This window comes from Osmerus mordax, chromosome 11, assembly GCF_038355195.1.
Source record: "Osmerus mordax isolate fOsmMor3 chromosome 11, fOsmMor3.pri, whole genome shotgun sequence".
Classification (NCBI taxonomy): Eukaryota; Metazoa; Chordata; class Actinopteri; order Osmeriformes; family Osmeridae; genus Osmerus; species Osmerus mordax.
This window is the reverse complement of record NC_090060.1, coordinates 17,791,476-17,805,897: the sequence shown is the minus strand read 5'-3', so window position 1 is coordinate 17,805,897 and position 14,422 is coordinate 17,791,476. Positions and strand designations below refer to the sequence as shown.

General features: G+C 47.6%; 2 protein-coding genes across 2 annotated transcripts; one reads left to right on the top strand and one right to left on the bottom strand.

Moving 5' to 3' along the window:
• The first annotated feature begins 1,296 nt into the window (after positions 1-1,296).
• On the top strand, positions 1,297-6,679 carry LOC136952189 (extracellular calcium-sensing receptor-like). Its single transcript, XM_067246895.1, has 9 exons — positions 1,297-1,514; positions 2,047-2,341; positions 2,503-2,589; positions 3,057-3,326; positions 4,337-4,543; positions 4,735-4,995; positions 5,142-5,369; positions 5,487-5,610; positions 5,766-6,679. Exons 1-9 carry the CDS (start codon positions 1,297-1,299, stop codon positions 6,677-6,679), a joined length of 2,604 nt encoding a protein of 867 aa, XP_067102996.1.
• A 1,756-nt stretch (positions 6,680-8,435) lies between these two features.
• LOC136952191 (extracellular calcium-sensing receptor-like) lies at positions 8,436-13,252 on the bottom strand. Its single transcript, XM_067246896.1, has 10 exons — positions 13,105-13,252; positions 12,107-12,201; positions 11,332-11,511; positions 10,891-11,079; positions 10,334-10,810; positions 10,038-10,247; positions 9,666-9,789; positions 9,361-9,554; positions 8,973-9,254; positions 8,436-8,861 (listed from the first exon to the last, which is right to left on the bottom strand). The coding sequence occupies exons 1-10, from the start codon at positions 13,250-13,252 to the stop codon at positions 8,436-8,438; spliced, it is 2,325 nt and encodes a 774-aa protein (XP_067102997.1).
• Between the last annotated feature and the right edge of the window lie 1,170 nt (positions 13,253-14,422).

Sequence of the window (14,422 nt, the reverse complement as noted above, 5' to 3'; positions counted from 1 at the left end):
AACGAATGAAAACAGATGCATCATAGACCACTGTAGTATGTGTTGCCCGGGCAACAGAGGCCAATGTCATGATGCTAATACAGTGAAATAGTAGACTACTGTTTCCCGAAAGTAGATGTACAGTACTTCCTTAATAATATCAGCTTATATTGTACATTACACATCACAATTGTGTGTCATATCACAAAGTAAAATGAGTAAATAGTTATCACCCTGGCCTCTTTGCTTGTGGCGTTTCTGCAGCTGCCTTGCAGTAAAGCAGTTAGCTATCTTAGCTATCTCCCAGAAGTTAACTAGCTGCTAAACTAATGTTCTGCTGAGGTAGTCACGCGAGTTTTCGTGACGTTAGTGACGTAAGTAGCGTCATTGACTGTGGCTAGCAAGTTAGCCACCGTTAGCTTTCGACACAAAAACTTAATTTCTACTTAAACCGTGCAACGGAACGTAAATAAAAATACAAGCAACTCAATCGCTACCAAGACGAAACTTTTGACATCGACGTTGTCTATGTAGTCCAAATATTGACGAAGGCTTAGGGTGCGAAAATAAATAAATATATATGTGAGAGAACAAAGGTTGTGCCCTTGCCGAAGGCAAACACACCCAATTATTAATATCTGTAATGGTGGCTGTATGATTAAATGTTAGCTGTGTTTGTGATTAATCTGTGTTTAACAGCATGGCACTGTCTGAGAGACAGCCAGGAATGTTTGTCTGTCTAAGAGCTCTCAGGGGAGCAAGCCTTCAACAGCCCACCAGAGGGTGAGGGAGGAAGAGGAGAGGAGGGGAGGGGAAAGGAGGAGGGGAAAGGAGGGGAGGGGAGAGGAAAGAGTAAGAGAGGAGAGGAGGAGAGTAAGAGAGGAGGAGAGGGGGAAAGGTGGATAAGAAAGGCACGTAGGTAGGACGAGGCATGCTCCATATCTACATGGAGAGTAGTATGTTACTGCCACCTACTGGACACAATGAAGTACAGCTTAGTAGTCTGTCCATTAGACTCCCATATAATGCTTTTATCCCAAAAGGGATTCAAACCTGTGACCACTGGCTCTGCAGTCCAATGCTCTGCCACTGACCTACATCTAGAATACCTCTTTTGGTCTAAAAAAGAAGCCACTGCCCCCATCTCTGTTCCCTGGCATTCCCCTGCCCACCTGACACCAGGTACGCCCACGCCCCCCCTCCTGTGAGACGAGGCCATGACGTCAGGCCCCCTCCCAGGCCGACACAACACTCCATAAAACTGAGGGACGAAGGGAGAGATCGAGGGAGAGAGCGAGGGAGAGACAGAAGGCAGTCATGGTGGTGTCCCTGCATCACTACCTCTATCTCTGTCTCACCTTTCTGCTGCGCTCCTCCTCCAACTCTTCCTCCTGCCGTCTGAGAGAGCACTTCAACCTGAGTGGAATGCACCTGGAGGGAGATGTGGTTCTGGGCGGGCTGTTTGAGGTCCACTTCTACAGCACTTATCCAGACCTGTCCTTCACCACCAAGCCACATCAGCTTGTCTGTGAGGGGTGAGGGGCTCTCGCACCTGACACACACACACACCAGCCTGACCTGACACACACACCAGCCTGACCTGACACACACACCACCCTGACCTGACACACACACCAGCCTGACCTGACACACACACCAGCCTGATACAACATAGAATTTAATTTACCGACTTGATAGTTTGGAAATTGATGACAGTCCCAAACTTATTGACTGATCATTTGTTAATGGGCTGTGTAAAAAGATGGCTTGTTTTATGTGTTTATTTTTATTTTTATGTTACTTAGTTCAACAGTGCTCCTCTCTGACTGCTTGGTATGGAGGAAGGCTGGAGTCATGTCTGTGTGCACTGAGGGAGGCTGGGGTCATGTCTGTGTGCTCTGAGGGAGGCTGGGGTCATGTCTGTGTGCTCTGAGGGAGGCTGGGGTCATGTCTGTGTGCACTGAGGGAGGCTGGGGTCATGTCTGTGTGCTCTGAGGGAGGCTGGGGTCATGTCTGTGTGCTCTGAGGGAGGCTGGGGTCATGTCTGTGCGCTCTCCTTTCTGTCAGGTTTCACGTGGCAGGTTTCCGACAGGCCCAGACCATGGCCTTCACCATTGAGGAGATCAACAAGAACCCATACCTGCTGCCTAACGTAACCCTGGGATACCATCTCTACGACAACTGCCTCCAGCTGGGGGTAGCGTTCCGTGCTGCCCTATCACTGGCCAGCGGGACGGAGGACGAGTTTCTACTGGACAAGGACTGCAGAGGGTCGCCCCCGGTGATGGGGATTGTGGGGGATCCGGGCTCGACTCACTCCATCGCCGTCTCCAGCGTCCTGGGGCTGTTTAGGGTGCCCATGGCAAGTGTCTGTCTGTCACCACACTGGAAGCACTGTTCAACACTTGCAATTTAAGCTTTTTGTCCACAGGTCTGTAGTCTGTTTGTTTTAAAGTGCATGTCTTTGTCCACAGGTCTGTTTCATGAATGTTCTAAAGTGTGTGTGTGCTTCACCTGTCACAGGTGAGTTACTACGCCACCTGTTCCTGCCTGAGTGATCGGAAGGCGTACCCCTCCTTCTTCAGGACCATCCCCAGTGACGCCTTCCAGGTAGCCACAAACTATTCTTTAGTGTGTTAGTAAATAGTACATATCTAATAAATAACAATCCTCAATTTCAATGAAATTCAAACACAGCAACATTTGTCTATCGGCAGCTGTGTACCACATTGCTACATTTGAAACTACTGGCCCAGATTATATGAACTAAGATCAAGCCATTATTTATTGTCTCTGCTGTAAAAACAATTGTTGTACAGACACATTTTAACAAATCTCTTAGTGTCCCTGGAAGTTTAGACTCCCTGAAGTTCCACATTTAAATGGGCCGGGTTATGAAAAATATATATTTATTCTGGGGTCCAAAAAAATACAAATAAAAAACCTATCTAACTATTTTTCCTGAATAATAAATATATTATGAGAATAGGGGTTAGTACATTTCTATTTTCTTATTCCTTTATCAGTAATAACAAAGATATATTCCACTATCAAACAGCTTCCTTGCTCTTCTTCAGGTGCGAGCCATGTTGCAGATCCTGAGACGGTTTGGATGGACCTGGGTCGGCCTTCTGGTCAGCGACGACGACTACGGTCGCCATGCCGCCCGCTCCTTCCTCCAGGGCCTGGCTCATGACCACGCCGGCTGCCCGGCCTATCATGAGGTGCTGCCGGACCACAGCGCCTCGGGCGAGTACCGCAGGATCGTGTCTGTGGTCCGGGCCTCTACTGCCAGAGTGGTGGTGGTGTTCTCCAACCAGGGATACATGCTCCCCCTTCTGGACGAGGTGAATATTACACCTTGTACATTCAATGAATGTCATGAGAATGCTACGGTAAAATAGGGTGAATTGATCGTTTACAGGTAAAATATTCGTTTTAATTTGACATTTTCTTCATTTAGCAGACGCTTTCATCCAAAGTGTCAGATATTTTTAAACATACAGAAACTACAGCAGAAAATTGAGGATTAGAAAGTGAAAAGTTCAAATAGTATTTTGGTAGCTTGATTCAAGGAACGGTTTGTATTTTACCAGGTACAGTGTGAAAATTTTGCGAAAAAAGATCCAAGGTAGCTAGCACTTCTCGCTTTTGTATGCCTACACAGGAAGGCAAAAAAAAACACACTGCTGGGTGTTAGATTTTTTTAAAGTCGCCTTTCTATTCTAAAAAGCCTTTTAAAATGTCAAAGACGTCATACACATCGTACGACCAAAGATACTGCTTTACGGCAAGCTCTGGTCACTTCCTTTTTTCTCTCGAACACAGCTGACAGATTAGGCTCTCCCTGTCAATACACATGCTAGAAAGAGTTTTGGCTTGCTATTGTTGTTGATAATGTTGCTAATGCTTTGACATTCTGATTCCGCTTCGGATGCCATCAAGAGGGATCTCTGGTCGTAGTCAGTCCTGCACTAACCAATCAGCATTCATTAGCAGAATGCTAGCGTGTTATGCGCAACAACGACTCACCCTGTAAGAAATTGAAAGAACAAAAGTACTTGTTCATTCAACTTTCAACCTATAATCAATGTTGAACAGGCAAAAACTACAATCAAATCTGAGATTTCTCAACGACAATCAGGCAAAAGAGACAAATTTAGCCGTTTAGCTCCATAGACTCCAATTCATTTTGCACTCGCTCGCGATCACCCCTAGTGGAACTCTGGTGGAACTGCAACCAAATTCGGTACAATGGGGCTTAATAGGGAGTCGACAGGCTCTCCGTAGATGGGCTCTGATATTGCTTAACCAACTGTCACAGTTGATTTAGCGTTGATCCCGGCTGTGTGTGAAGGTGGTGAGCCAGAACGTGACAGGTCTGCAGTGGATCGCGAGCGAGGCCTGGACCATCGCCATTGTCCTCCACACCCCCAGACTCATGCCCTACGTGGGGGGCACGCTGGGCATCGCCATCCGCCGCGGAGAGATCCCCGCACTCAAGGACTTCCTGTCAAGTCTCCGCCCTGACAAACACCCCAGCAACCAACATGGGCAGAGCATGGCAAAGATTTTATTTTATTTGTCCATTTTTTCAAACGAAAAAAAATAAAAATCTAACTAGAACTTGTATTTACTGCTGGTCTCTTATGTTTTGCTATATTTCAAGAGAATATCCTCACAAAACATTTTAGTCTTTTTTAAACTTTATTTTATTTTATTAAACAGCATTTTTTATTTCCATCTCTTTGGCAGGTGTGGCAGTTTTGGGAGGAGGTCTTTGGCTGCAGGTTTGAGCATGCTGGGCTGGGCGTTCCTGTGTGCTCTGGACAGGAGGCCCTGGCCCCTCAGGCCCAGCTATATCTGGATGTTTCTGACCTGAGGGCAGAGTACAACATCTACAAGGCTGTGTACACCCTGGCCCACGCCCTCCACAGCCTGCTGCGGTGTGTCCCAGGGCAGGGGCCCTTCCCAGGGCGCAGCTGTGCCAGCATGGACAACATGGAGCCCTGGCAGGTGAGGAAAACACACGGTTATAAATGTAGCGTGGCTAGGCCGCCTGGAAAGGGTTTGCCGGCACTTGAAGGACTGGTGGGAATCTCACTCGTTGCAAAAAATAAATGACCATATGTGCTTCTCTTGTGTCTCCCCCTTGTGGCCAGTTGGTGTACTATCTAGAGAGGGTCAACTTCACCACCGGGTTTGGGGACAGAGTGTTGTTCGACGAGAATGGAGATGCCCTGCCCATCTATGACATCATGAACTGGGCGTGGCTCCCGGACGGAAGTGTGAAGGTTCAGAATGTGGGTGCGGTCGATGAGTCACTTCCTGTTGGGGAACAGCTAATACTCCATGAAGACAAAATCTTCTGGAATTTCAAAGACAAAAAGGTCAAACGTTATATTTTGATAGAACGCTAGAGTAGTACTTTGTTCATCCCCTAATGGAAATTTGCAGATGTTGAACAAAGTTTTGCCCATTATTTGACCTACTTCCTTTCCTTCCAGCCCCCCAAGTCAGTGTGCAGTGAGAGCTGCCCTCCTGGCACCCGATTGGCCAACAGGAAGGGGCAGCCAGTGTGCTGCTTCGACTGCATCCCCTGTTCTGACGGGGAGGTCAGCAACCACACCGGTGAGGGCACAGTCCATGTGAACATCATATTTATACATTTTTGCCAAAACTACTACATCTACCCCATCCTACTCTACCACCCCCTGCCCCTTTCCTCTCTCTGTCTCCCTCCCTCCCTCCCTCTCTCTCGCTCTCTCTCTATCTCTCTCTTCCAGACTCCACTGAGTGTTCTGTGTGTCCTGAGGACTACTGGTCCGACCCACAGAGAACCCAGTGCATCCCCAAGACAGAGGAGTTCCTGTCTTACTCTGAACCCCTGGGCATGTCCCTGGCCGCCATCTCCCTGCTGGGCGCCGTCCTCACCGCCGTAGTCATGGCAATCTTCGTCCGCCACCGGAACACGCCTGTGGTGCGCGCCAACAACTCCGAGCTCAGCTTCCTCGTCCTGCTGTCACTCAAACTCTGCTTCCTGTGCTCGCTGCTGTTCATTGGCCGGCCCAAGCTGTGGGCGTGCCAGCTGAGGCATGCGGCGTTCGGGATCAGCTTCGTGCTGTGTGTCTCCTGCATCCTGGTGAAGACCGTGGTGGTTCTGGGGGTCTTCAGGGCCTCCAAGCCAGGCGGAGAAACCCACATGAAGTGGTTCGGGGCCCGGCACCAGAGAGGGACCGTGCTGGCTCTTACGTCCGTACAGACTGCCATCTGCACGGGCTGGCTGTTGCTGGCGTCTCCCACGCCGCATAAGAACACCCGCTACCAGAGCGATACAATGGTGTACGAGTGTGTGGTGGGGTCTGTTGCTGGGTTTGCTGCATTGCTGGGATACATCGCCCTGCTGGCTGTCCTCAGCTTCCTCCTGGCCTTCCTGGCCCGGAACCTTCCAGACAACTTCAACGAGGCCAAGCTCATCACCTTCAGCATGCTGATCTTCTGCGCTGTGTGGGTGGCGTTCGTCCCCGCCTACATCAGCTCCCCGGGGAAGTACGCCGACGTGGTGGAGATCTTCGCCATCCTGGCCTCCAGTTACGGCCTGCTGTTGGCGCTGTTTGGGCCCAAGTGTTACATCATCCTGCTGAAGCCTGAGAGGAACACCAAGAAGGCCATCATGGGTCGGGCGGCACCCAAGACATGAGTCTCTTCGGACACTGCACCCCTCCCTGCTTCTACCTCACCATTTTCTTCTGACCGTCATCCCCTCTGCCCTTTAAAAGAGTCTGCTAAATGCATAAAATACTACTTTATTTCTTATTTTCTTTTTGTTCCTGCTTTGGAGAAATTAATAGTGTGGCATGAAGGTTATTAATGAGAGACCCCCTGTAGAGATCACACCCTGCTCATACTGGCTGGAGGCAGCAGGAGCAGGGTGTGTCTCCCTATGTAGTTGATATCACTGCTGCGGCATAACTGAATAGATAACATTTTGTGTGAAATGGCACATGCCTGGACAACCATGCTGTGTGTGCTTTCACTCATGATAAGCACAGACACAGCGGAAGAAAGAATAGTTCCCATTGACTTTCTAATTTAAGTAAATTTTTATACTATACGGCCGACAACTATTAAAATCTAAAAACACTTGTTTAAAAGAAATCCCAGGTAGCATCGATATTTCAAATTGAGAATCGATCCTTTTGATACAATGCCTGTATCGAAAATATCGATATTTTAGGATCGATCCGACCATCCCTAATTCCGTCTCTTTTTCGTGAGCCGGCTCGTTTGGCTCAGCTCACTGAAAAGAGCCGTCTCTTTTGGCTCCCGAACCACTCTTTAAAAAATAAATGTTTTAACTATGAATTTGACTATGATAGGTGTGAAAACTATTTTAATTAAATTATTAAATGAAATCATACTTGTTGTGGTTCTTTGAATTAGTAAATTATTTTAAAATGGGAGTCAGGTGGCTGAGCGGTTAGGGAATCGGGCTAGTAATCCGAAGGTTGCCAGTTCAGTCAGCAAAATGACGTTGTGTCCTTGGGCAAGGCACTTCACCCTACTTGCCTCGGGGGAATGTCCCTGTACTTACTGTAAGTCGCTCTGGATAAGAGCGTCTGCTAAATGACTAAATGTAAATGTAATAAATACAATTAAAATTAATTATTTCATAATCATTACATTTTTATAGGCTATATTATTCTATTAAAAATAGAGTCGGCTGTTCAGATATGCGAGCCAGCTCCTGACGTTCACCTACAAGAGCTACTCATTCGCGAACGACCCATCACTACGGCCTGTCCGGTGCGGCCTGTACTTCGATTTACAAATACAAAGCTCCCATTCTGGTGGGGTGCGGCTTATTTTCCGAAAAATACGGTATGTAGTTAACACCAAACTCATAAATGTGTTTCAGACTTCACAAGGAATAAACTGAATAAATTGCTCAAATTTTTCATCACTATCAACCATTAAAGAATTACATGAAAGACTTCAAAGGAGCTTCAGAAATGGGTTTTTATTCAATCGTAACATTGACAACGATACTTAATTAAAAGATGTCAAATGGGAAAAAAAATTACATGCCATTTGAAATTTGAAAAAAAACTTAATTAGTGGTATCAAATACACATGGGGGGTGGGGGGAGAGATGGGATACTTGTGTGTATCTGCACAGCTATTCAGCAGAGAAACTTAACTGCAGATGAAAACACAAAGGCTGGGTCAAAGCATTTGAGACAGTTATGAATTAAACTTTTTCTACTAGGTCAGTTCTTGGTCCATTAATCTTTTGTTCCTGGTGTCACATTGTCAGTTAACCTTAGTCCATTTCAGAACAATTCAGAGGGAGCTTCTGGATGAATTTAAATTATTAACAATAGAGTTTGGAGCATAATTTTGACCATCTCAAAGTCTCATAACTGTACATTATATTTGTGGGTGCAGATCTTCTGTTATTTGGCCATCATCTGTTTCTTGGTGTTCCTCTCAGGTCTCAGCAGGATGATGTAACACTTTGGGGCGAAGATGCAGGCCAGAAGTCCGTAACTGGAGGCCAGGATGGCAAAGATCTCCACGGCAACCGTGAACTTCCCCGGAGAGCTGACGTACGCTGGGATGAATGCAACCCACACAGCACAGAAGATCAGCATGCTGAAGGTGATGAGCTTGGCCTCGTTGAAGTTGTCTGGGAGTTTTCTGGCCAGGAAGGCCAGGAGGAGGCAGAGGGACGCCAGCAGGCCGATGTACCCAAGGACCAGGGAGAAGCCCACCACGGAGCCCATAGCAGCACACTTCAACACCACCTTGGAGCCCTGGAGGCCCAGGTCACGTTCAGGCAGGGGAGGACTCAGGAACAACCACACTGCACAGATCACCACCTGAAACACACAGAAGGTTCCAGAACCTTTGATCTCAGATTGAACATTTAGTATAGGCACTATAGGGTTCCATATAGTGTGGCAGGCTTTCCCTGTCTTAACAGCCCTTACCTGTACACAGGTAACGATGCAGACACTCCCTCTCTGCTGACTTGGGCCGAACCTCCTCATCAGAGCTCCAGCGCCGGGCTGGGAAGACCGGAATGCTGCCAGGACCACGATGGTCTTGACCAGCAGGCAGGAGAGACAGAGGACGAAGCTGATCCCGAACGCAGCCTGCTGGAGCCCACACGCCCACACAGATGGCTGACCAATGAACACCAGTGAACACAGGAAGCAGAGCTTGAGTGACAGCAGAAGCAGGAAGCTCAGCTCTGAGTTGTTTGCCCGCACCTGAAATGAGAAGATAAGTGGACTTGAATAACTGAAGATAGAAAGGAAGTGATGCAATGAACTCTCCCTAGTCAGGTGGAATTACTGTCATGTGATTGGCTCTCACCAGTGGGGTGTGTCTGTGGTACAGGAAGACAACAAACACCCCAACAGTGACCGCAGCACCAGACAGGGCGGCCGTTGTCAGGGTGATTCCCATGGTTTCGTTGAAGGAGAGGAACTCCAGCTGACGAGGGATGCAGGCCGTCTGCGCGCTGTTAGACCAGAACTCCTCAGGACAGCGCTCACACTGGAAGGAACCTGAAGGACAGCGAACAGAGAGATTCAAAGAAAGAAAGAGAAATTTTATGAACTACTTGTCATGGAAGTAAACATCCTTGTTTCAGTCAGTAAAGTAGTGTTGATTCTCACCGGTGTGGTTGCTGACCTCCCCGTCAGAACAGGGGATGCAGTCGAAGCAGCAGACTGGCTGCCCCTTCCTGTTGGCCAATCGGGTGCCAGGAGGGCAGCTATCACTGCACACTGACTTGGGGGGCTGCAACGTTAAAGACAGTGAAAACTACAGGCACAGTGCTGCTACCTACACTCAACTCACGATTTGATATGTGTCACGATATTGGGCTCACGATATGATACATATTGCGATATTGGGCTCACAATACGATACATATCGCGATACTGGGCTCATGATATGATACACATCGTGATATTGGGCTCACAATACGATTGTTGCACCCCTCCATCAAATTCTATATACCTAATCAAGTCTTCTTTCGCTTTTACCTCATTCGATCCCGTGATCCACTGGATGGCTGATTCATCAATACGGAGATCTGACCCTTTGACTTGACCAATGGTGGCCAGTTTGAGGGAGCCCTGTTTGGTGGGCCACCAGTTCACCAGGTCATAGGCTGCAGGGATATCAGCGCCCCGGAAGTAGAACTCGTCCCCGAGAGGAGAGGTGAAGTTCACCCGTTTCAGATGCTGCAACAGCTAATGCAAAGCAAATGCCTAAATAGAGAATGTACTATTTGGAAGAATTGATATGCACTTGGGTCGCTGGGATGCATTTAGCTCACCTCCGCAGGGGAGAGGTTGTGGGGCGGAGAGCAAGCTGAGTTGTTGCCCCAGGAGGGGGTGTCTCTGTTGGGGCAGGAGAGCAGGCTGTGCAGGGCGTGGGCTGCAGCGTACACAGCCAGGTACACGCTATAGCTGGTCATCAGCTGAGAGGTGTCGGTGAAGGAGCTCTCTACTCCCCACAGAGTCTCTGCTCCGCTGCAGAGGGGCAGGAGGGGGGCAGTGGGTGGAGACGTGCTGTTTGTGTTTCCTGTCTCAGGGCGGCAACCAAACTCCATCTCCCAGAGTTCCCTGAGGATCCAATCTTCAGGATGCTGTGATGGATGCAGACCCCTCAGGTGAGCGTTGAACCCAGGCATCGGGGCACTTCCGATAGCCACGCCCAGAACACCGCGCGCAACCTTGAAGAGGGCAGGGTTTTGGAGCAGCTCTGTACTGGTGCTCCAGGCCTCGCTGGCAAGAAACTGTCTGTCAGTCACCTGCAACACACAACACAGACAGTGGTAGGTGACAGTACCCTGATGACACAGCGAAATTTGATCCAGCGGTATAATCTCACGTTTCTCTTGGCCAGCTCCAGGAGAAGGGCTCTGGCGTCAGTGTACCAGGCAAACACCAGGATGACGCGAGCAGAGGAGGCCTGGATGGTACCAGCAGCCCGCTCCATGTCCCTCGCCAGAGTCGCCCTGGTGAAGGTCTCGAAGAATGCCAGACACACCCCTGTCCCTCGGACCTCCTCCTGGAACACCTGGAGCATGCCAGTGGAGGTTAGACAGACGGATAGTAAGGTCATGGTGGTTACATTCAGCACTCTGCAAGTTTTAGACACAAGTAAAAAATTTCAATTAAATCTCAGCAGAAACTCTTTCAAAAATGATCACAATGAAAAGACCATAGACAAATAATCAGAATATTGCTCTTTTCAACTGACTAATGCAGATGACCAGAAAATAAACATCTCAAGTCAAAATTCTTGCCCTACACCCCTAGCGAGACAAACCTGAATGCCTAGACGTCCGTAGTCATTGTCCACAGCGACGGCTCCCACCCAGGACCAGCTGAAGCGCTGAGCGAGCCGGGCCATGGTCCGGGCCTGGTACACGTCACTGGGGATGGTTCTGAAGAAGTTGGGGTACCGACGTCTGTCGCTGAGACAGGGGCAGCTGGCCTGGTAGCTGATCTGGAGGAAATAATCTACTTAGTAATATTAATTTATCTTTACCTGATTATTATTTTTTGTATACAGTAGAACACAGTAGGATAAGTCAGTTTTAGATGCTGCCCTGGACTATCTTTTAAACATTTATGTATTGAGGTATGTGATGTACGTGTGGATCACAGGACTATTTTCCAGGGATTGCTGAGTGTGAGGCCTCGCCACAGGCACAGAGAGAGGCCCCAGAGTGTGTGTCCTCACCACAGGCACAGAAAGAGGCCCCAGAGTGTGTGTCCTCACCACAGGCACAGAGAGAGAGGCCCCAGAGTGTGTGTGAGTGTGTGTCCTCACCACAGGCACAGAGAGAGAGGCCCCAGAGTGTGTGTCCTCACCACAGGTACAGGGAGAGGCCCCAGAGTGTGTGTGAGTGTGTGTCCTCACCACAGGTACAGGGAGAGGCCCCAGAGTGTGTGTGAGTGTGTGTCCTCACCACAGGCACAGAGAGAGAGGCCCCAGAGTGTGTGTCCTCACCACAGGTACAGGGAGAGGCCCCAGAGTGTGTGTCCTCACCACAGGTACAGGGAGAGGCCCCAGAGTGTGTGTGAGTGTGTGTCCTCACCACAGGCACAGAGAGAGGCCCCAGAGTGCTGGAGAGGATCATACTCTGGGTGGACGAGGCGTCGCCGATGACCAGAGAAACAGAGTCTCCAGGGCGCCCATCTAGAGAGGAGTCAAATCAAATTAAACCTTATTTTTACAGCCCTTTTTACAAGCAATGTCACAGAGAAGGACTTCACATACTATTTCAATTGAATTCCATCTAAAACTCAAGGAAAGACAAGGAAAAACTTTATTGTCTGGTTGCCTTCTGCCTTGCTCCATGGTAGCTTCCTAGACAAGATTATATTTGCTGTGCATGATAGTGAGGATTTTTTTTAAAGGCGCGCAATGACAACAAATGATATTGATCATGGCACCAAGTACAGATTAAAACTAAAGTAACAAGCCTGGTTTGAAATGTAAAAAGTAGAAATTACAGATATTTGTCATATTTATGTTTCAATAAATTGAAAACGGAGGCTTTGTCTGTTACTATGATAACTCATTTTAGAGCCAGCGCATTAATTTAGAATGGTGAACAGACACTTGAACTACTTAGTAGACCGTGTCCATTATCAGAAAATAATGGACACCGTGCAGCCAATCAGAATCGAGTATTCACCCAGACCATGGTGTAACACCTAATATCCCATGGGCTGTGCAGGTGTGCTATGACCGCAGAACAACCCATGGGTTATTTGGAGATACACCACACCCTCTCCTGGTTAATTGCTTTAATACTCTTTAGGTACTTTCAACACACAGGATAAGCAAGATAAACATGTTTTAGTGTCACACTTCAAAAACAATCTGTATATCTTCAATAATTATCAACAGCTCTTCGATCTTCACAATGACTGGACGTTGTGAATGAAATTCACAACGAATCATTCACAATGAATGAAAGGTTGTCTACTCTCTCATTATACAACACATTGACAGACTGGCTACAAGCTTTTCCAATCAATTCTGTACCTGCAGGTTTTCCAGCAGCTCCTGGAAGCGGCGAAGAGAGTTCACACTGCGGGCTCCCCCCTGCCACCAGAGACAGCGCCCCGCGTAGGCACCACGGGTGCATGCCACAGCTGTCTAGGATACGGTAGCCCAGACGCAGCCCCGGTAAGAGGAAGGGATCCCGATTAATCTCATCTACCGCAAACACCATGGCGTGTGCCCATTTCAGCGGTTGCGCCTGGAAACTGAAACCATGGGTGCAACAACACGGACAGAAAAAAGTGACGCGGGACGATCAGGGTGTGTAATCGCCTGTACGGTGATGCAATAACAAGCTGAACGTTGAGATGTGCAGCTCTATTGAGAGTTATGCAGTATTATTCCATGAACAAAACTTTTCAAATAAAAGAAATTAGAGTGATTCTTGTAAGAAATACTCATAATTTATCAATCTGAATAAACAAATGTATCACACTGTGACAGCAATACGAATATATCTACTTAAAAACCTAAATATATAAAATCAGTAACAATACAAATCAATGTACTTTAGTAGCTTTTACCAGGGTTTCTACCTACAGATAACTGAGTAAATTATAAATGACAGAACATTATCAAGAACTGAATTCCTTTTGAAACAGCAGTAGAGACTGCAGCAGTTGTTTCTTTCTGATTTCACTTCTAAGGATATCATTAATACACTTAGCTACACAATTGTAACATGTCACATTAATTAAATATTTCGGTTATTTTTTTCAATAAAATGTTTTGATTCATCATGTGGCATTCAGGAAAAAAAAAAAAAACAATAATGTTAGTAAAGTCCTATACATACAGGGTGAGGGTTATATATACTGTATATACATTACTTTTTAAACCTTGCTTTAATTATTCTTAAAGCAAGAATTTGAGTCAATACTCAAATGTATTGCATCAAACAGAAATTAGCATGTGTCCAATTTGAGCAAAACTCGTTAATAAAATTGTATTGCATGAAAACTGTTTTGTGTGTACAGTGTGTTAAGCAAGTAGAAGCCTTTAAAACAGAGTATCCAGAACAATCAGAACAATACATTTCCTTTAAAACAAACATTGAACAATAAACATGATCTGATATTTACCTGGCGCAGGGTTGGAGGTCCAGGGGGGTAGTGAAGCGCAGGTCTGGGGCAGGAGGCTGGTTGTGGAAGGGGAAGAGCCCACCAATCAGCACGTCCCCATCCTGGGAGAGGCTCCGGTGATCCAGCGCCTCCGACTGGTCCCACCGCGAGCACACGGTGGCCTGGACCCCCTCCAGCCCCCAACCCCCTCTGCCCCCCACATCCCTGCCCACCACCCACAGCAGCAGCAGGGGCATGGCTGAGTTCTGCCACCCAGAGAT

Excerpts from the sequence above, each read along its gene's own strand:
- LOC136952191 (XM_067246896.1), bottom strand. The coding sequence starts at position 13,252 with ATGGTGTTTGCGGTAGATGAGATTAATCGGGATCCCTTCCTCTTACCG. Across the intron at positions 10,248-10,333 it reads ACAACCTCTCCCCTGCGGAG|CTGTTGCAGCATCTGAAACG; the intron begins GTGAGCTAAATG and ends GCTTTGCATTAG. Across the intron at positions 9,555-9,665 it reads GGAGGTCAGCAACCACACCG|GTTCCTTCCAGTGTGAGCGC; the intron begins GTGAGAATCAAC and ends GCTGTCCTTCAG.
- LOC136952189 (XM_067246895.1), top strand. The coding sequence starts at position 1,297 with ATGGTGGTGTCCCTGCATCACTACCTCTATCTCTGTCTCACCTTTCTG. Across the intron at positions 1,515-2,046 it reads CATCAGCTTGTCTGTGAGGG|GTTTCACGTGGCAGGTTTCC; the intron begins GTGAGGGGCTCT and ends CCTTTCTGTCAG. Across the intron at positions 5,370-5,486 it reads GGAATTTCAAAGACAAAAAG|CCCCCCAAGTCAGTGTGCAG; the intron begins GTCAAACGTTAT and ends CTTTCCTTCCAG.